Here is a 24171-nt window from a genome sequence, read left to right as displayed (position 1 = left end):
AGGTCGAAACGTTGTTCGCTCTTGTATATAAAATATTTTCTCAACCCAAACGAGCCGTCTTTGCATATATATGGGTACAACCATTACCAAATGACCTAAATGTTATACAAATAAAATATTCTGCATAACCATTACAAGATCACTATTTGGTTATAACTCTTTAAATCAGATTCCATAGACTGAATAATTTTTTTCTTTAGTGACAATTGCACAACATATTTTTTGTGCTACCACTTAGCAAATTAATTTATCTAATTACATACAAATAGTTTTGATAAATTATATCCGAGTTCAACTTTCACATTATTTAACCCTTTGCTGCCTGGAAAAACAAAATATGAATAATTATATTCTCAAGAAATGGTAGTTATTAGCATAATTAAATCTATGCTTTGAAAAACAAATTATTGTCAGTTGATAAATGCAACATTTATGTTTTTCACATAAGTAAGTTAGAGCTTGTTATTTTTCTTTACAAATTAAACTACACAGATGCTATAAAATGAAAAAATATATACATTCTAAGATATTTTGGAGTTGTTGAAATATAGCTAAAACATTTTAAAATGAAGTTTTATATCCAGGGTTCACTCAAAGTTTACACAGGTCATGATAGAACTAAAGTTTAATACCATTACTCTGTGGACTGATTAAATGTTTAATACCGTTACTCTGTGGACCGATTAAATGTTTAATACCGTTACTCTGTGGACCGATTAAATGTTTAATACCGTTACTCTGTGGACCGATTAAATGTTTAATACCGTTACTCTGTGGACGATTAAATGTTTAATACCGTTACTCTGTGGACGATTAAATGTTTAATACCGTTACTCTGTGGACCGATTAAATGTTTATACCGTTACTCTGTGGACCGATTAAATGTTTAATACCGTTACTCTGTGGACCGATTAAATGTTTAATACCGTTACTCTGTGGACCGATTAAATGTTTAATACCGTTACTCTGTGGACGATTAAATGTTTAATACCGTTACTCTGTGGACCGATTAAATGTTTAATACCGTTACTCTGTGGACCGATTAAATGTTTAATACCGTTACTCTGTGGACCGATTAAATGTTTAATACCGTTACTCTGTGGACCGATTAAATGTTTAATACCGTTACTCTGTGGACCGATTAAATGTTTAATACCATTACTCTGTGGACCGATTAAATGTTTAATACCATTACTCTCTGGACCGATTAAATGTTTAATATCATTACTCTGTGGACTGATTAAATGTCTCATCATAGAATACAATTTTGTTTTTAATGACTTGCAATGTCTTTTATTAAATATAACCTTAAAAGCGAATTTTGCAGTAATGCAAGATTTTTAGCAGAAATGTCTTTTCCTGTTCCTTTCAAATTATTTCACATAAAAAGTCATAAAACAGTCTCACAGTGTCAGTATTACAGTGTCAGTCTCACAGTGTCAGTATTACATACACATAAGCTTCATTATCCTTCTCAGTTATGAGAAATGAACACTGAACTGTTCTAATTCTTAAAGGTTTTTTTTGTTTTATTTTTTATGTGTGGTCTTACATGATCTCGCTGAACAACAAGTCGGACAAATCTCTCCAGTCCCACAAGCATGCTAACTGCTTGGTCATGACGGGCATCTTCTACATCCACTCCATTAATAGACAAAATTTTATCACCAACTTTCAACTTTCCATCTTTAGCAGCTGGTCCATTTTCAGTTATACAAGAGATGAAAATACCCTGTAAAAAATTAGTTCAAATACTTCTTTCTGAGTAAAAACACACTGCATGAATAGACAACTAAAATTATTATATATAGGGACAGAGGAAGACCAAAAGAGAAATAACAATAATACATTTCAAACTGAACGGACAAAGGTAAACCTTAAAAAGAATAATAAATAACTTTTTGTTTCTTTAAATTACGGAAAAAAACAAAAAAAGTTTTTTTGCAAGAAGAAACCACTTACAGATGAAGACGGAACATGTTACTGCTTTCACTGTACATTCTCTAAATTAATGATGCCTCTCGTACAGTTTATATCTGTTACTATATTTTCAGTTCTGAAACTAGATGTGGCAAAGAGTTCTTATACCAGTTCTTGTTAGGGCCATTTTAAGAAATCTCAGTTTCTCAGAATATTGGTGCACTTCTTCTACCTGAGAGTTAATTCTTAGAGGAACTCAGCATCAGGTACCATATGAGGGGAACTAAATCTTTAAGTTTCTTTCTGAACTACTCAAAACCACCAATAACTTGTAACTACACTTCTAATATTACAGCTTTCTGAACATCTCATAGTTGGTTTCTGGATATTTCAAACCACTAATCATTTGTAAGTAAACTTCTATAATTGTAATTTTTCCCACTTACCAAACTGATAATGTTTTTTTCCTGAAACTCAGTCAGAAGCATAATATTTACACATCATTATAAACATTTATTTGTAATCCTACATTTCTTCAAAATATACTTTTATTTTAGGTCTACCGTCTCAGTATCTTCGAGAGACATAACCGATTTATAGTGGTTAAGACCTTATTACAACTTGCATTTTTATATTAGTAAATTCTCTTATTTTAATTTTAAATCACTTTCATCATTCTTACAGATGATCTTTACCTCATGAATATTGGTCCTTTTTATTACAGGTGTGTAGAAGAGTTTCTATGGTAACCTTCTGAATTCTTTACTACCCTCATGCCAGGTACATTTTTATTTATAGTCACAAATATAGTGTTCTCATTTACCACTGTATCTGATGTTGCTGGTAACCTTAACTATAATATCAATATCTGCAGGCCTTACTAAAATACCTCATTTCACACTTGAAATTCTCCTTCACTCTAGTTCACCAACTGGAATATTTGTGGTGTCCTTTAATATTTTCTTCTCAAATTTAGTTTGATACGAGGTTTGGCATCTTTTCACTATTCAATAAAATTGCTCATACTTTCCTTAAAAAGTGGGCTGAGTAATAAGCACTCCCAAACTGTAAAGTGAAGGATTTATGGTTAACAATTTGTCGTCACACTCTGAAGTTTGTGAGTTGTGTGCTTTAAGAATGATGTTAAAATCCCAATATTCAGTCGGAGAAGCCTGGTGGTGGATGATGTTAACTGGTTGTGCTCCTTACAGTCTATCAGTTCAAAATTATGAAACAGATAAGTAAGCCCACCAAGAGGAAAAGACATTGTAATCATTAACTTTTGTAAATAAATAATAACTTACTTCATATTTTATTTTCAAGTAAACTGATGAGTGACCACTATGAATAGACTTACCTGACAGCCCTCCTTATAGGGATCTGACTCACGACCTCCAGATATACTAAATCCAAGTCCATGATGACCTCTAATTAGCGTAGTGTAAACAATCTGAGAAATTTAAAAAATATATCACGATATGGAAAACTCAGCAAGTACTCTAAACATGAAATTTAAAAAATATATCACGATATGGAAAACTCAGCAAGTACTCTAAACATGAAATTTAAAAAATATATCACGATATGGAAAACTCAGCAAGTACTCTAAACATGAAATTTAAAAAATATATCCCGATATGGAAAACTCAGCAAGTACTCTAAACATGAAATTTAAAAAATATATCACGATATGGAAAACTCAGCAAGTACTCTAAACATGAAATTTAAAAATATATCACGATATGGAAAACTCAGCAAGTACTCTAAACATGAAATTTAAAAATATATCACGATATGGAAAACTCAGCAAGTACTCTAAACATGAAATTTAAAAATATATCACGATATGGAAAACTCAGCAAGTACTCTAAACATGAAATTTAAAAAATATATCCCGATATGGAAAACTCAGCAAGTACTCTAAACATGAAATTTAAAAAATATATCACGATATGGAAAACTCAGCAAGTACTCTAAACATGAAATTTAAAAAATATATCACGATATGGAAAACTCAGCAAGTACTCTAAACATGAAATTTAAAAATATATCACGATATGGAAAACTCAGCAAGTACTCTAAACATGAAATTTAAAAATATATCACGATATGGAAAACTCAGCAAGTACTCTAAACATGAAATTTAAAAATATATCACGATATGGAAAACTCAGCAAGTATTCTAAACATGAAATTTAAAAATATATCACGATATGGAAAACTCAGCAAGTACTCTAAACATGAAATTTAAAAAATATATCACGATATGGAAAACTCAGCAAGTACTCTAAACATGAAATTTAAAAAATATATCACGATATGGAAAACTCAGCAAGTTCTCTAAACATGATACAATCTAAATATTTATTTCTCTTGAATAAACAATGGGAAAACAAACGTTTCCTGAACATTTAACCAATGGATAGAGCACTTCACTAAGTTTGTATGTTGTTTTTATCATTCAGGTGCTCTGGCCTGCTAACAAAACAGAAGAAAATGCACACTGGTTACCAAACTGTATTCCTCTAACATATTCTACATACTTCTTTCTGGAAGAAGCAATTTAACTTTTCAAATTCAAATTGCATCACATGTTTGTATGGAGGAACAAGTACCCAGTTGACAGATATTTACAAGAATGTACCTGCTAATTACCAAAGTCAGTTCAGTCATCAGAGAAGACAAGATGGTCAGTTGACATTTACAGATAAACCACTTCATTCCACAAATCACGAAGTTGGGTTAATCCTAAATATCTATACAAAGTGTACTAGTTGCATAAACATAATAAAAGTCTGAGAGTAAGCACCATATACCCCAAACCTAGTTTTATCTCAGGAAGAGAACCCAAAACAAATGATGTACTTAAAAGGTAGTTAATAGCACATTTTGGTACTCCATATAAATTATTAAGTTCAGATAATATTCAGTGATCTTCTTTGAAAGAAACACTGCACTTAACAAAAAACAATTTCCTATTATGGTAAACACATTACAAACCTACAAGACACACGTGAGAAATGAGTCAGAGATTTTGTGATATAGTTATTCATGACAAAATACTGTAGAATTGACTTGAACATTTTCTAGTTGTTATTATAAAAGATGGAACATTCCTTACGAGTCTAAATACAATAAAAATTTAACAGCAACCTCATGTTTTACTTCATATGATCTAATACAAAGTTTTAAGAACTATCTCACAGAAGTCTTGATAAAAGATTTTAACACCTAATATTTCAATTTACGTGTGTCTTAATACAATATTTTATTTCACATTTCACTTTGCACTGGTCTCCCTATGATAAGACTGTAACACTTATTTTATATGGATCTCAATATAACATCAAACTAATTCTTACCTCATGTTTCAATTCATATTCCACATCCTCATCATGTACAGGTTCTGTGATTGAAGGTTCACTATCTTGTTGTGTTGTTCCAACAGTAGATGTTACCTCATCCTGATTTTTAATTTCGTGACTGAATGGACCGATACTTGGTGGAAGAAATGAGGACAATTCTGTTGAAACTGAAACACCATTCATTCTCTCTTGCTGAGTAGGCTTAACAACCTGATGTTGTTCATTGGGCACATCCAATAATTTCTGTCGAGCAAGTACAGTCATTCTTTGCTGGGGAATGGGTCTTTCGACTCTTTGTTGCTCAGTGGACACACCCACCTCATGTTGTAGATTGTGCATATCCTTTCTTTGCTGGGGAATGGGTCTTTCAACTCTTTGTTGCTCAATGGACACACCCACCTCATGTTGTAGATTGTGCATATCCTGTCTTTGATGGGGAATGGGTCTTTCAACTCTTTGTTCCTCAGTGGACACACCCACCTCATGTTGTAGATTGTGCATATCCTGTCTTTGATGTGGAACGGGTCTTTCAACTCTTTGTTCCTCAGTGGACACACCAACCTCATGTTGTAGATTGTGCATGTCCTGTCTTTGATGGGGAACGAGTCTTTCAACTCTTTGTTCCTCAGTGGACACACCCACCTCATGTTGTAGATTGTGCATGTCCTGTCTTTGATGGGGAACGAGTCTTTCAACTCTTTGTTCCTCAGTGGACACACCCACCTCATGTTGTAGATTGTGCATGTCCTGTCTTTGATGGGGAACGAGTCTTTCAACTCTTTGTTCCTTAGTGGACACACCCACCTCATGTTTTAGACTGGGCATATCATGTCTCTGTTGTTGAAAAGGGGTTTCCATACCTTGTTGTGTTGTAGGTATATCCATGTTCTCATCTGGTTCCTGTACTTCTTCAATTGGAGGTACTGGAGATGATAGCTGGAAACAAGTTTACAGAAATTCGTGATGATGGGAAACCCACTTGAAGTAAAAATGTATTGTGAAGACGGCTGATACAGGTATTAAAACTTATATTAAAATAAAGTAGAGAACATTTCAACCTTCTTAGGTCATCTTCAGGTTAACAATGAGAATTTTTGCAACTAACTTGCTGGGCACATCTTAGGGACAAGAGTGTAAATGGGTACAGAATTGTAGGGGGCGTCGCAGTATATGTTAGGTTATTAATTAGTATAGGTATAAAAGTGTTCCTTTACATTGGTTTAATTTTGGTTTCAGTTGCTCTATAAGTAGGGCTTCTCTGATTTTTAGTTTGTTTATATTTGTTTCCCAACTTAATATCTGGGTGTTTTCTATGGTTATGTTGTGTTTATTTGATCTGCAGTGTTCAAGAACGTGTGAAGGTGACTTTTTGTGTTCTTTGAATCAGGTTTCCATTTTTCTGCTTGTTTCTCCGGTATAGAAGTTGTGGCAGTTGTTACATTGTATTTTGTAAATAATGTTGGTGTGGTGTTTGTCAATGTAGTTTTTACATAGTATAGACCTTAGTTTTGTACATGGTTTTTGAATAAATTTGGTGTTTACTGGAATGTTATGTTTTGTTGAGTGTTTTTCTAAAAGTTGGTTATTTTTTCACTGATATAAGGAATTACTTCACCACAACAATTATACGAGAAGCGTACATCTATAGTGTTTCTTTGTGTACTGTGTTATCAGTTTGAGCTCCATTATGTCTAAAAGTACCTACATTACACCATTGTTAAATGTATATGTCTAAAAGTACCTACATTACACCATTGTTAAATGTATATGTCTAAAAGTACCTACATTACACCATTGTTAACTGTATATGTCTGAAAGTACCTACATTACACCATTGTTAACTGTATATGTCTGAAAGTACCTACATTACACCATTGTTAACTGTATGTCTAAAAGTACCTACATTACACCATTGTTAACTGTACCTGCCTGTGACATCCTAACAAAACTAAGAAACGTAAACCAGAAAATTATCAGAAGAAGAAATGACATTTATTTCATCCAATGGGAAAAACTAATCCCTAATTTTATGAAGATAAAACTATCCAAGAATTTTAATCAGTATACAAACAGTATCCATAATTTACAGAAAAGAACTGCTAAAAGCTAAAAAGCCATTTTAAAGTCAAAATATAAAGAACTAAATAACCTGCAGAAACAAAAAATGAATTTATGCTATGAACTGGCCTGATGCATTCAACCAGACATTTGTGGACTCATACAACGCAACATCAATCAAATCAATAGTAAGAACGACAAGGAAAAGGTCTGCCACAACAAGAAATTAGATAAACTAAGGTGCCAACAACAAAAAAGATGCCAATGGAATGAACCGTCAACCAAACTCGTAAACATGCCCCACACGTAAAACTTGGATAAACTAAAGTTCCAACAACAAAAAACATGCCAACACAACGAACCGTCAACCAATCTCGTAATTAACAGATCTGGCCGACAATTAAGTAATGAAGAGATACATCTACTCAACAAAAGACTCAACTTCATAGTAACACCTAGAGATATTTCACCTGTCAAAATGAAAGCATGTCTGGAAGACCTAGCTAAAAGACTGGCGATCCATTTTACACAAACCAAAAACAATATATACTGCAGCGCCTCCTACAGTCTTGTACCCATTTATACTCTTGTCCCTAAGACGTGCCTGGAAACAGTCAGTTGCAAACTCTCTTTGTTAACCTGAAGATGATCTAAGAAGGTTGAAACATTGTTCTCTATTTTAATAAAAGTTTTACTACCCTAACCAACTGTCTTTAGTGTGTGTGTTTCTTCTTATAGCAAAGCCACATCAGGCTATCTGCTAAGCTCACCAAGGGGAATTGAACGCCTGATGATAGCATCCTAAATCTGTAGACATACTGCTGTACTAGCAGGGGGGGGGCAACTATCTTTAAAATATAAGTTTACAGAAAGTAAACTGCAAAGTGCAACAAAATCACAAATAGATCCAAATACATATAATGTAAAGACCAAAGGTTACTGTAGTAATATTTTTTTACTTACAATTCTGTTAATTGTAATTTTCAGACCTGAGACTATACAAACTAAAGTATATAGACAAATTTGCAAGCTAGTGAAAATGAGATTAAAATTCTTTTAGCATCATAAAAAATCACAACGTTGTGCAAGTTCAGTCATCAAGTTCCCATTAATAGTATGCATATGTATTGTTCAGTTATTTCTAACAAACAAAGTCAGAAATTAATAAACTTAGTTAAAGCATTTAAAAAAACAGAAAAAACATAATTCTATTTTAATGGTGTTTGAATACTAAATGATATGAATAATTCTTATATATTTAACTTCGAGACCAATAAAAATATTAATCATAATGTGAACTGCAGGTATTCAAGTAAACTTAGTATTCACAGCAATAACAAAACAATGCATTCTAATTTTTATAAATAAGAATGTGAGAAACATATATTTATTGAGCTGTTTTCATCACTGATACCACGGTGAATTGGAAGTTAATATTCATCTATTCCTTAGTATATTTCACTAACAATAAACCTTAAGTAATCACCTTCGAATGACTAAAGTATTTTGGAATTTCACGCACGATTACAAGCCTAATTTCATTTCCTGCATTCTTCAGAATTTCTACAGCTTCGAAGTGATCCACGTCCACAACAGACGTTCCATTTACCTAGAAAATGTATGGTATGCTTTTTCATTAAACATTCACTGTTAAAATAAAAACACTACCCTAACATAGTTATTTTACTGAAATATGGCTTATTATTTTTACTAAAATATAAATTTCAGTGAGTCACATGATATAGTCACTTGTTTAAAATTAGATGTTTGCAATATCAAAATACTAACACCATAGTTTCGTACAAATTATGAACTTAAATTACTAATATTGACAAGCTAAAATATAAAAACCACGCATCTTTTACTCTGCTCAGACATGGATTATGTACCGAATCAAACACAGTGGCCCTGTTCAACTTTTTCCATTTTTGGAAATGGTCCCTTGCATACACTTACTACAATATGTGACACACAAATAACTAATCAACAGCTCAGAATGTCCCCAGAGAGTTCTCTTAGCCATTTCAATCTGTGAAAAGGTTACCATGTTCTTTAAATCCAAGTTTTCAAGGAAAGAGGTTATGTCTTTAACCTGCTTCAGGTTTAATATTCTTTAAAATTTAAATACATCTCAGTTACTAAGCTTAAAAAATCATTCTATGGTATCAGTTATTTATGATTTTTTTATATTATTCAACTGTATACATGAGACCTAAAAAATTTTGTTTTTTGTCTTCCATGTGCAAAATTTTAAAAGGCTAAGCAACCAAGTACAAAGGTTGTAACAAGAAGAGATTATTGTTTGCTTCACTTCTTGATTTGTTGTTCTATATTTAAAAAAAAATCAAGTTTAATAATTTATTTCTAAATGGTAATAATCTATATACATAATGTATAATAATTGAAATATGATTGTATATTACAAAATACTAATCCATTAAAACACAGCCAAGACAGGGAAGGCTAAAGATCTGTTTTATATTACTGGATAGTAGCACGAGTGCACATGCCCCTGATCAATGCAAGTTATGTAATGTTAGCTATGCATAACAGTAGGGTCAGTATAATAAAATAATAAATATATATGTAAATATATAGCATTATGAGACTTGAGCTACTTAGTCTAAACATTTGTATTTTTTGTGTTATAATATGTAGTCATTCTAGCACAAAAAAAAGCATAATTTACTTTTATTTCCTAATTTTTTTTATGATGGTTACAAGGTTGGTCAAATTACAGACCCTATATAGTTAGAATATAGAAAATAACATAAAATATAAATCTTACTAAAAACAAATATTTGAAATGTATTTAGGAGGTTTTTAGAGATTATGAATATAATATTTGAAATTTCTGAAACAAAGAATAGGTTTTTTTTTAATTGTAACATGAAATCACTTTGCACTCAGACTAGTAATGAAACAGCCTATTTTAACAAACAAATCTTTAGTAAAAATATTTCATTATAAAAACAAGATATTTTTCTGTACAAAATACTTGGAATCTTCATTAAAAATCTACCAGATTTTTGAGAAGATACACATACTGTATCAAAACTTACAGTGCAAATACTTAATGCGTGCAAATGTGCAGACAAACTTGTATATGTTATACTGAGCCTGTAGCAAAAGGATTAATTTCAAATTTCAACTTAATGTTGGAATTTCCAGAAATTGACAGAAAAAAATGTATTAAAAAATAACAAACCTACAGTTCCAAAACTGGTTCAATTCCATTTTGACAAAGATACAATTAAAGGAAATAAACACTTGTCAAACACATCATAAACATAAGGTATCAACTCCAGTAGTACATAAAAGCAAAAACACTGTTTTAAAATTAAAAGAAGACTTAGAAATGTTCCAAAAAACAAAACAAAACACAATTGAATGTGATACAAAACTTCATTCCAGTGCTACATCACTTCTGGTGCGATATCCCAACTTTGTTTGAGTAGAAAACGTACAGTGAACACCCACCTTGAGATTTTAACATCACTTGAAAAAGGTAAATATAAAGTCCACTGGCAAGAACATCACAAAACTAAAGTAAGAACAAATATCTCAGAAAACTCCACACTTAAAACTACAGAAAACACAAGTGAAATATCTAATGGTACCCCAGACAATGTTCTATACCCTACCAACCAACACCTAATAGAACATACAAATTATCAAGAAGATAATCAGATTCACCTATATGACTCACAGAAGTATCAACTACAACAAGAACTCACTCCTGGAGCACCATATAAAATATATCCTAGAAAGACATTAAAATAATCAAGAAAGAGATAACATATCACCAGCTATAAAAGAGCTGCAGACAAACTACAATCTAATGATAAAAAAATCCCACAAAAGTAAAGGTTTTGTAGTCTTAACCAAACAGTTACCAAAAGTGAAATAGAGGAACATTTTCAAGACACTTCCACCTATACAGCATTAAATAAAAATCCAACAAAGGAGGAGAGGACAAAGGAAAAGCTAAAAAGATCCTTAAAAATCTAAAAGAAGAAAATGTTTTGACAGAAAAAATACAACTAATGGAATTATAATCATCCCACAGTTGTAAACCCAAACTCTATGGAGCCCCTTGAAGACCATAAACTTACCTTTAAGACTTATAGGGTAAGCATACGACTCTGCAACAGAAACCATACCCTGGTTACTAGATCAGCTATTTAAACCACGACTAAACCAGCACACTGAACCAATACTAAAGACCTGTTAGAAATGATACACTCTTTCACAAAAACTATGCAGTGACTCCATTTAATTTTCCTTAGACGTAACCACCTTCTACCTACCCGTATACACAGAAGAAGGATGGACAGTATTACTAACTTCATATCTTCACTTGGCAACACTTCGTACACACAAACTAGTAACAATGGGTAACAGAGTATAAGTCATGTTCTCAATAAAAACTAAAGCCCTTGACACATACTGTAAAAAAAAAGGTTTATTACCACGTGTGGCATCAATACATCAACTACATAGTTGGGATACAGATTCACAGAAAAAAAACACCACAAAACTTTTACTAAAAAATTTCCACCTATTAGTTAAATTCACATTAATATTATCCAATACAGAAGGATACTTAAAGTTCTTAGATGAAGCTCTAAATATCCAAGACAGACAAACACACAGCTCATACATAATAAGACTGTAAAAAGGTAATATTTCTCCATTACAAAACACACCATCCAGAACAAGTCAAAAGATCAACAATAATAGGAGAATTATAAAGAATAAATCACATCTGTTCCACACGAAGTGCCATATAAACAGCACAAAGCGATTTTAAAACACTAGTGTTATAAAAAGAACATCCTGAATATTACACTGACAAATGTTTTAAAATTACACAAAAAAACAACATGAAAACACCAACTATGAACATTTTTTTCATAACAAAGGATACAATCACAACTATGATTTGCAAGGCCATAAAACAGCCTTAAATGACAACATACATAACACAACAACAGATAAAACGTCGAAAGAACTATTAGTTTCCTCCACATTCTCACAAACAAAATTTTACATCACAGAAAACAGAGCAGAATAAATGTTTCACATCAAAAATTTGGTCTATCAAATCATTTGTAATACACGTGGAGACACACGTATAGGAAAAACCGGAAGACCTTTTCACACACACGTATCTCAAAACACATCATTGCATTATACAACTATTACCAACACACCAGAACACTTCCGAAACAAACGTCTACCTTACAAAATTCCTCAGATTTTAAAGAGAAAATATATAAAAGCTACATTATTAACAACAACAACTGAAACAATAGGTGGTACACATAACGACACCACCATTCAAAAAACACATCATATCAATATATTTAACACTATTTCTTTCAGTTTAACTCGCATACTCTGGATTATCACACAGTCTTATATTTTGTTTTAACGCTGCTTACAAACTTTGTATTCTTTCCAGTTATTATTGTTTGTTAGAAGCTTCTATTTTCTGTCTATGTATATTTTTAGCTAATCATAAAACATATTGTAGTTCTCTTTGTTTTTATATCTCATAAAATACTTATGTAATGTACTCTTCAAAAAAAGAAACGCAAAAGGCAAAATTTGAGACATATTGTTAACAAGTTTATTCCGGGTAGTTTTGTATGACATGTGTGAAACTTTGCACATTCGCTGCTGAACATCCAAAGTCTGCAAAGGCTAAGTCCACGCCACTAGGTGAAGTTTAACGCCACTCAACGCCAATAACGAATATGCACCCGTGAGCATCAATAACTGCTTGGCATCTCCTGCTCATGGATGCGATGAGATGACGAATCACATCCTGTGGAATGGCTGCCCACTCAGCCTGCAAAGCTGCTGCAAGCTGAGGTAGAATCTGCGGTTGAGGTTGTCGCCGTTGCAGACGTCGGTCCAACTCGTCCCAAAGATGTTCGATGGGGTTTAAATCTGGTGATCTGGAAGGCCAGGGAAGAACGTTGATGTTGTGGTGTCTCAAGAAGACAGTGGTGAGTCGGGCTGTGTAAGGACGGGCGTTGTCATGTTGAAAAACATCGTTGACGTTCACCATGATGGGTTGCACATGGGGCCTAAGAATCTCATAGATGGTTGCGTACGGTCTGATCGGAAATCCTACGCAGCTCTGGTATGGTTGAGACAGTAGACGTCGCAGTGGTGGTCCTATCCCGAAGGTGACATAACCAGATGTAGCGATCTTGTGCGGTGTAGTCACACGAGGTCTGCCAGATCGTGGACAGTCACGAAGTTAATCCATGTTGTTAGTGACGATTCCATAGTCTTGTGATGGTGCTTGGGTGGACATTCACAGCTCTGGCAACATCTGATTGAGATTTGCCTGCTTCCAAGCGACCAATGGCGTTGTTGCGTTGTGCTTCTGTCAGTCTTGGCGTAACTGTATTGCGTGCCGGTGGCTTAACACTGAGCTATGGAAACCGAGAACCCATCACTTTATAGGAATTTTGCACATGTTGCACGTGCAGATCTCTCAAACAAATTTATTGGACACGCATGCGCTTTTGGCGAAAAATCCGATGTTTTCCTCTGTTTTCAAAGTGCACAACTTTTATTGTCATTTTGGTCTGACAATCAGTGCCTTAACACGTGTAACATCACATACTCTGAGCTTGTAACGTTATTACATATATTTCTCTTTAAAATAACAAAAATATTTCTTTTGCGTTTCTTTTTGTGAAGAGTATATATTAGAATAGCTGTATAGTTAGTATTATAACATGTGCATAGCAAAGGAAAAAAATCGTTTATTTTAGATCAGCTAATACATGATAAAATAAAATGATAATTAATAATTGTATAATAAAATGTGTAAAATTTTGTTTTACCATGAGAATTTTGTCACCAATTTTCAAGCCAGACTGATGAGCTGGGCCTCCATCAGTGATGCGGGAGATGAAAATTCCCTAGCAAGAAAAACAAACAACATACCAAAGATAATAGCAGGAGTATATTTATCAGTGGAAAGTATTATGAGAAAACAATAGGAGTATATTCCTTACACAAAAACATTAAGAAATAATAAAGACAATAACTGGAGTATGTTTATCAAAAAAAATATTGTGATATAACAACAGGAGTATATTCTTTACAGACAAACATTAGGAAATAATAAATGAAGTACATTTATTAAAAAGTTACAAGATACGAGTATTGTTAGAAGGAGAAAACACCACGACAAAAACTAAAGAGATAACAAGTAGCACAACTAAAAAACTGAAACACATTTTCATTTGAAAATTACTCTTAACTTTAGATGTTTTTCAGACAACATTTCTTATTCAAAATTATTACAAGACTAATTTTACAGAGTTGGTATCTTGATGTTGGATTAAGTGTTATATAGAACTATATTACTTGTTACCTGATGTATTAAAACAAGGTGTTAAATGTAAAATGATTTTGTACCTTTCAAGTTTCATAATTTACAAAATTTTCTTCAGAACAAAAAAAGATTTCTGTAAAACTAAGAATATAAAATAATACACACTACAAGGGCTGTTCAAAAAATACGCGGACTGTTTGAATTGCACAGCTTCAGTTGGTTCCAGGGGAATCCGCTTGGTGTCGCTAGGTTCGCACAGATCAGCTGATTACGACGCCATTTCCCAATTGCAGATATCTTCATTTGTGTATTAGCTACGTGGTTTTAAGTGAAGTGCGATTTTTTCGTTTGGCAGATTTCAGAATGAATGACCTGAAGGAGCAACGACTTGCTGTGAAATTTTGTGTTAAACTTGGAAAATCTGCGACTGAAACTTTTGCTATGCTTAACACGGCTTACGGTGATGTTGCTATGAATCGTACGGCATGTTTCAAGTGGCAGAACGTTTTAAGGATGGTCGACAGTCCATTGAAGATGATGAGCGTCCTGGACGTCCTTCCACGTCAACTGACGACCCACACATCGACAAAATCAACACCCTGTTGCGGGCAAGTCGACGTCTAACTGTCAGGAAGCTTGCTGAAGAGTGTGGGATATCAGTTGGATTTTGTTACGAGATTTTGACCGAAAAATTGAAGATGCACCTCGTTGCTGCGAAATTCAGCCCTCAGAACTCATGAGTTTTTGGCCAAACACTCGATCACTGTTCTTCCCCACCCCCCCTTCTCACCTGACCTTGCTCCTTGTAATTTTTTCTTGTTCTCCAAACTCAAAAGACCCTTGAAAGGAAGAAGATTTGAGAGGATTCCCGAGATTAAGGCAAATGCGACGAAGGAGCTGGAGGACATTGCAAAAGAAGCATATCAGGACTGTTTCAACAAGTGGAAACACCGTTGGGATAAGTGTGTGCATTGGGGAGGAGAGTACTTTGAAGTGGTCCCAGACATGTAACTTCTAAATAAAGTACATTTTGTTTTATGACATCAGTCCGCGTAGTTTTTGAACAGACCTCGTATAAGGCACCACAAAGGTACTGAATATAAAACAATACACATTATAAGGCACCACAAAGGTACTGAATATAAAACAATACACATTATAAGGCACTGCAAAGGTACTTGAAAAATGTTTTGAGATATGGACACAAGATCTTCATCAGATAAAATCAGTTACAGTAGTTGAGTAATCTGATCTAATGACAATCAGTACCAGCACTTCAAAACATCACTGACAGAATATGTAAAGATGCAACCATTGAAGTGCCCAATAACTACAGTCTTCTCTGTCTAAATCTCTCAAACACAAATAATCACCTCATCTTCTCCCTTGTAAGGTGTGGATCCCTTACCCCCAGCAATGCTAAGCCCTAGCCCTGCAGAGCTTCTACGGAGTATAAGACAATGTTCTTCTTCAATTGCCTCTGCGATAATAGCAACGGGTGGTGTAGTTGGTTGTGAAGCTAGGAAGGTGTAAAAAATTTAACTATGTTTAATCATGCTCAAAAGAATGATTAGAGACACGAAAAATTAAGAAATAAACAACCTAGTAATGGTCCAACTACAGACTGTTAGATACATAACTTCTCATTAAATATTACAGTGCAACAACAAATTTCTTCATACAATCACATTGTACTGGACCTGTAGCTTTCTTTGCATTAAAACACAATAATACTGAAATATCTCCACCCCATAAAATTAAAAATAACTTGAAGGGAACTTTTTTGTCTGTAGTTTCAACTGTAGTATTTTAAAATGTTCCAGTACTACACTCAAGTTTTCCAGTAATGTTTTTTTTGTAAAAAACCAACACAAAAAACAAAAACATAGTGTTTAATTTGGACAATTACATATTGGTAGTATTTAAAAAACTTGAAACGGCACAAAAAAATCTAAAAACAAAGGCCCTTATTAACGTACATGTAAGAAAAAAATGTTACATTATTAACCAAGCTTTTTCACATTATAAAGAAACAAAAATAATTCAAGGCAGAGTTGTAGCACTTGAATATTAACCAATAATTTCATTGGAAACATTACACGTATGACAGATAACAAGCAATAAAACGAAACAAATAATGAACTTTACACAGTGTACAGTGAAACAAGAAATGCTCACAGCATCCAGGTGTTGATGTTCTCATGGTGTCTGTTTGTTGACTGAGTGGTCGGAGTTGAGGAGGTGATGGTGGGGGTGACGGAAGTGGTTCCTCTTCTTTACTTATTGTCTGTGCCAGAAGCTGAGAAACCTTCAAGAAATGTACAAAACATTATTCATTCAGTTAAAATTGATTAAAATAATGGTAAAAAAATGCAAAAAAACATTTTTCATGCTTCTCATGTGTTTATACAAGTTTATCAGAGAAATATTTCTAGGCTGATATAAAGTTCAACCTTTGAATATAAACAACTGATAATTCATTTACAGACAAAGTAAGATCACATAATGCTCTTCTCTCATGCTCTTTGAACAACCAGGTAATAACATATATAATTTTCAAAAGTTAACATGCACACCTCCATTTTGAAAACTAATAAATTTATTTGATATAAAAAACAACATTAATAAATGACTTTAACAGCTTGTTTTTACCTAGAAAACTAAATTATTAATTATATTTATTTTAACTAACAAACTTTAAAGATAAAAGTACAATAATATACAGTGTTGCAATCCTTTCTTTAGAAATCACATCTCAGGAATTTGATTTTTAATTCAAAATATTATTGGTTTACAAAATGAAACTAAGTTACTGTAAATTTGATGAAGAATAATCCAGATGAACAATATAAAGTTTGAAGAAGGTTTCAATAGGTACAAACTAAACTTTAGTAGAAGTTTAAAATTGTAACAAATATACAGGGTGCCCCAAAAAAATGTATACACACTTTGAATGATTATAACTCAAACTTTCTTTTTTTACAGGTGCACCTGATTTGACATAATGGAAGAAGCAAGACTATAAGCTTTGAGAAAAAGAAATTTATCTTAAAGTGTTACTGGAAGTGTGAGAACATAGATGAAGTGTAAAGTTTAGAATGGAGTTTCAAACAGATCCACCAATGTAATTCACTATTACTTGCATCAGAAATAAGTTTGAAACAAATGGAATTGTTTAGGACATCCATAAAGGGGATTCTGGAAGACCATGGTTGTCCACCAGTCTCACACGAGAAGCAGAGCTTTGGAAAGTCTCCACCGATCTCCAAGAAAATCTGTTCGGCAGACAGTTAGTGAGATAGGAATCCCAAAATCGAGTGTCCATCGCATGTCACATTTGAAGTGCGTTCATTGGAAAAGTTTTATTTCGGCATTACTTCATGCCCTCAATGAAGATGATCCTGACCAGAGAGTTGAATTTTCTGAGTGGTACCTGGCAAAATCTGCAGAGGATGCACAGTTTCCAAACAAGATTGTCTGGAGCTATGAGGCCATATTTAAGTTAAATGGTTCAGTTAATCGTCACAATTGCACCTAGGGGGCACCTCAGAACCCACATGTTATTGTTCAACACCATGTAAATTTACCAGGGGTTACAATGTGGCATGGATTACCAGAGTTGGGTGTAATTGGACTGTTCATTTTTGAAAACATAGTCACTGGTCTCATTTATCTGAACTTGCTGCAAGAATCTGTCGTGCCACACATTCGAGAGCAATTTGGAAATGAGGAGTTTTATTTCCAGTAAGATGGATCACCTTCCCACTACCATCATAATGTGAGGGCCTATCTTCACAAAAAATTTGCTGAACAAATGGATTGAGCGAAGAGGTAGCACTGAGTTTCCCCCACGTTCACCAGACCTCACACCTCTAGATTTTTTTTTTATAGGGATACGTCAAAGATAAGGTTTATAGCACAAAACCTGTAACAATCAAAGAGCTGAGAGCAGCAATTGAAAGATAATGCACCCAAATACCAAAGAAATGATTTGTGAAGTTTGCAATTCCATCTGTCCGCATTATCAGCAGTGCCTGGATCAGAAAGGTGATCAGTTCAATTACCTGTGATAACTCAAGAGATTCTACACTTGTTTTCTTAAACTTGGGTTACAGAACCTAGATATATTTTAATAAACATTGTACTTATAATCATTCAAAGTGTGTATACATTTTTTGGGACACCCTGTATAGTGCTTTGACAAAGTTACGTCACCATAAAGTACAAGTAGTTTACCTTGATGTAGGAATATACACACACACATCTGTACATACAGTCCGAAACAAAGATGTCCTATGATTAATTAATGCTTAATAACTTAGCAAAAGTACCTTGGCATCACATGAGTGTTGGTTAAAGTGTGCATCTGTTTTGTTTAATTAAGATAGGTTTATTCCATTTCATGTTGTTGATGTCTAGTTCTTTGTTTAAAATTAAATAATTTTTAACAGATACACTACAATACTTTGCGTTGCAATGGTAGTAAACACAAAAGGGTGTTTTTATTATGTTCAGTAAATCTGGTTTCCAATTTTCTTCCAGTTCCACTGAAGCAGAATTCTGAACAGTTATTAACACGTTATATTATAAAGAGATATATTATTTAATTAAAAAAAACTAATTTGGTAATGATTTTAACTTGGGGGAAGGGGGTTTGAAAAAACAAACAAACAGTAATTTTATGTTCAATGGTAAGTTTTGTCCAAGTTTCAATTAATTTTGTACTGATATGAGAGAGAAATGGTAAACTGCAGTGTAATGTTATGTTGTTTTTTTTGGCTTATTAGTACCAGTTCTATTGCCAAGTAGGAACTTGTTTCTACAGTAAATTTTTGTTGTAGTGGTTGTTTGATATTTTTTGCACAATAATTTTTGGGGTGAATGAATGGCCACCTTATAAAGTTGATTTCTTTGTCAACATTGTTCATTGATCAGAATCTTGTGTTAATAATTTTTTTTTAGCGTGCTGATAACTTGTTTGGTTTCAGGAGCAGTTTGAATGCTCTTGCACTGAATATTTCTTTCTGAACTGTGTGTCAGATTTAAAAACGTTGAGGCTAAGAAAAGATAAGCATTTGTAGATTTTGTATTTGATGTTGTGTTACATAGAAACAAAGCTGGCATCAGTATTGTTTGTTATTGAGCAGAGAACTACACAAAGGTCTATCTGCCCACCACAAGTATCGAAACTCAGTTTCTAGCAGTGTAAGTCTGCAGACAAACTACTGTGCCACTGAAGAAGCAGTAAAAGTATCATTGACACATCTGTACGTGTACAGGTGGAGGAAATGTAGAGAACAAGTGTAACAGAATTTCTCCAGATGAAACTATCTATTTCACAATAATTTCTGATGGTGAACAGAGAGTTACTTTTATGAAAATTCTAAGACTGGAGAAGGTATACCAAATTGTTGGTGAACAGAGAGTTAGTTATAAGTGAATTCTAAGACTGGAGAAGGTATACCACATTGTTGGTGAACAGAGAGTTAGTTATAAGTAAATTCTAAGACTGGAGAAGGTATACCAAATTGTTGGTGAAGAGAGTGTTAGTTTTATGTAAATTCTAAGACTGGAGAAGGTATACCAAATTGTTGGTGAACAGAGAGTTAGTTATAAGACTGGAGAAGGTATACCAAATTGTTGGTGAACAGAGAGTTAGTTTTATGTAAATTCTAAGACTGGAGAAGGTATACCAAATTGTTGGTGAACAGAGAGTTAGTTATAAGACTGGAGAAGGTACACCACATTGTTGGTGAACAGAGAGTTAGTTATAAGACTGGAGAAGGTATACCACATTGTTGGTGAACAGAGAGTTAGTTATAAGACTGGAGAAGGTATACCACATTGTTGGTGAACAGAGAGTTAGTTATAAGACTGGAGAAGGTATACCACATTGTTGGTGAACAGAGAGTTAGTTATAAGACTGGAGAAGGTATACCACATTGTTGGTGAACAGAGAGTTAGTTATAAGACTGTAGAAGGTATACCAAATTGTTAGTGAACAGAGAGTTAGTTATAAGGTATACCACATTGTTGGTGAACAGAGAGTTAGTTATAAGGTATACCACATTGTTGGTGAACAGAGAGTTAGTTATAAGGTATACCACATTGTTGGTGAACAGAGAGTTAGTTATAAGGTACACCACATTAATGTATAAATTTGTTCGACTCCCTCATATGATATTACCTTTTCTTCATCTTCCTTTGAAGGATTGATACGTTTATTCTTCAGATGGTGGGGTGTATCTCGGCGATGAAGTTTCAGTTCATACTCGGGATGGTTCTCAGTCTCAGAGGTAAAACAGACTTTTCGTTCTTCATTCTGTTAAGAAAAATAACTCTAAAAACCTTTAACAAATCAATCAGGAAATCTTTCAAAGTGCTTGAAATCTCACCCAAGTCTGTCTCAAGTCCATGTTTAAAGTTTTGAAGTGAGAATAGAGATTAAAGCTACAAATGAACTTATACTGTATATGCTGAAAAATAGTTAAATGTTCTACACACTATAAACTTTTCTCCTGTAGCTACATTTGTTCTGTTTCTTATTTTTAAACTCTTTTCTGGAGAAACTTCCATTTAGACTTCACATAATTAACTGATTTGTACTGGTCAGCAAATCACTTCATTTTTATTCACAGGAAGTGATTTATTTACCACTTGTTACTTTCTAATATGACAATAAACAGACTTTAAATTAATAACCTAACTACATTATACACATAAAACATAAACACGAATTAAACGGTGAAACAATAGACTTGTAAGAAAAAGTGAAGGACTACATAACTTAAGAAAAACAGTAGTAATTTGTTCTTTGATAGATTGTTCAGGCACACTATTCATGATGAGACATTGGAATGGACGGCAACTGTCTGTTTTAGAAACACGTGTAGAGGATAAAGTTTCAACTGTCTTCTGACCAGCATGTGTAAACTGTGTTTTTTACTTACTAATCTATGCGTGGTTCGTTACTAATCTACCCGTGAACTGAGTGGTTCGTTACTAATCTACCCGTGAACTGGCTGGCTCGTTACTAATCTACCCGTGAACTGGTTGGTTCATTACTAATCTACCCGTGAACTGGTTGGTTCATTACTAATCTACCTGTGAACTGACTGGTTCATTACTAATCTACCCGTGAACTGACTGGCTTGTTACTAATCTACCCGTGAACTGACTGGTTCGTTACTAATTTACCCGTGAGCTGACTGGTTCGTTACTAATCTATCCGTGAACTGACTGGTTTCTGAATATTTTTGTAACTTTCCTTGATCCTCTCAAAGCAAGCAGAATTTTGTCTGCTCAAAAACACTATGGATTTTTTTTTCATTGCAAAAGAAGATATTAACTTAATATCACAACATTTATTATAAAAAATAATAACATTAATAATTGAAGAAGTTTTATTGTTATTAGTTCAATTTCATATTGTTATGACTACAAACACTACAACCAGTAGTAACAGAGTTAATATTAATTACTGGTTTTTAAATTTTAAACAAAAGAAAAGCATTGACAATTCAAGAGATTTTGGAAAACAATAAGTAAATCAGTACATAATATGTTTGTAATTCAACCATCAACCATGTTAAGTGGTTCACTGTTGAGAATTACTCTGAGGTATGTGAAGGAATTACACAAGAAATAACATATAATAATAATAAATTGAAAAAAGTTCACATAGTGAGAAAGTAAATACACAATACCATGTAGAGTAATATAAAATAAAACAGTTTACATTTACTGTTGTTGGAACAAGAAGTTTATAACAAACAAGTCTGGACACTTTCATGTGTTCTCTTCAGTTCAACTTCTCTCAGTGAGAGAAACACACATAGTTTATTTTCTGACTCTCAGTCATCCCAAGTCCCTTGAGGGCATCTGACGTTAGTAAGGGGTTCAGTTTATAGTGACCTTTTAAAATGTTAAAATTTGGCAATTTTGAACAAATGAACTTTCTACAATAAGAAAACTGTCTTCAAAGGGTGATGAATTAAACAACAGAATTAAAATTTTAAAAATTTTTTACTAGCTGTTAATAATACTTATAAAAGTGGATACATCATTTGAAACTATCACCTCAGTGGAATTGGTTAATACCAAATAATACTTATAAAAGTGGATACATCATTTGAAACTATCACCTCAGTGGAATTGGTTAATACCAAATAATACTTATAAAAGTGGATACATCATTTGAAACTATCACCTCAGTGGAATTGGTTAATACCAAATAATACTTATAAAAGTGGATACATCATTTGAAACTATCACCTCAGTGGAATTGGTTAATACCAAATAATACTTATAAAAGTGGATACATCATTTGAAACTATCACCTCAGTGGAATTGGTTAATACCAAATAATACTTATAAAAGTGGATACATCATTTGAAACTATCACCTCAGTGGAATTGGTTAATAATACTTATAAAAGTGGATACATCATTTGAAACTATCACCTCAGTGGAATTGGTTAATAATACTTATAAAAGTGGATACATCATTTGAAACTATCACCTCAGTGGAACTGGTTAATAATACTTATAAAAGTGGATACATCATTTGAAACTATCACCTCAGTGGAACTGGTTAATAATACTTATAAAAGTGGATACATCATTTGAAACTATCACCTCAGTGGAATTGGTTAATAATACTTATAAAAGTGGATACATCATTTGAAACTATCACCTCAGTGGAATTGGTTAATAATACTTATAAAAGTGGATACATCATTTGAAACTATCACCTCAGTGGAATTGGTTAATAATACTTATAAAAGTGGATACATCATTTGAAACTATCACCTCAGTGGAATTGGTTAATAATACTTATAAAAGTGGATACATCATTTGAAACTATCACCTCAGTGGAATTGGTTAATAATACTTATAAAAGTGGATACATCATTTGAAACTATCACCTCAGTGGAATTGGTTAATAATACTTATAAAAGTGGATACATCATTTGAAACTATCACCTCAGTGGAATTGGTTAATAATACTTATAAAAGTGGATACATCATTTGAAACTATCACCTCAGTGGAATTGGTTAATAATACTTATAAAAGTGGATACATCATTTGAAACTATCACCTCAGTGGAATTGGTTAATAATACTTATAAAAGTGGATACATCATTTGAAACTATCACCTCAGTGGAATTGGTTAATAATACTTATAAAAGTGGATACATCATTTGAAACTATCACCTCAGTGGAATTGGTTAATAATACTTATAAAAGTGGATACATCATTTGAAACTATCACCTCAGTGGAATTGGTTAATAATACTTATAAAAGTGGATACATCATTTGAAACTATCACCTCAGTGGAATTGGTTAATAATACTTATAAAAGTGGATACATCATTTGAAACTATCACCTCAGTGGAATTGGTTAATAATACTTATAAAAGTGGATACATCATTTGAAACTATCACCTCAGTGGAATTGG

General features: G+C 33.1%; 1 protein-coding gene across 1 annotated transcript in view; it reads right to left on the bottom strand.

Moving 5' to 3' along the window:
• Positions 1-24171, bottom strand: part of LOC143245792 (uncharacterized) — a 216390-nt gene that overhangs the window by 67786 nt on the left and 124433 nt on the right. Inside the window, exons 15-22 of the mRNA XM_076492046.1 lie at positions 20897-21031; positions 16888-17017; positions 16083-16228; positions 14213-14290; positions 8830-8952; positions 5283-6221; positions 3278-3370; positions 1553-1732 (exon numbers count right to left, since the gene is read on the bottom strand). Coding sequence (XP_076348161.1) covers positions 1553-1732; positions 3278-3370; positions 5283-6221; positions 8830-8952; positions 14213-14290; positions 16083-16228; positions 16888-17017; positions 20897-21031 — 1824 coding nt within the window. The remainder of the gene's footprint in view (positions 1-1552; positions 1733-3277; positions 3371-5282; positions 6222-8829; positions 8953-14212; positions 14291-16082; positions 16229-16887; positions 17018-20896; positions 21032-24171) is intronic.

The sequence above is a fragment of the Tachypleus tridentatus genome, chromosome 3 (genome assembly GCF_004210375.1).
Source record: "Tachypleus tridentatus isolate NWPU-2018 chromosome 3, ASM421037v1, whole genome shotgun sequence".
Lineage (NCBI taxonomy): Eukaryota > Metazoa > Arthropoda > Merostomata > Xiphosura > Limulidae > Tachypleus > Tachypleus tridentatus.
The sequence above is the reverse complement of the archived record's forward strand: the minus strand, read 5'-3'. Positions and strand labels throughout refer to the sequence as shown.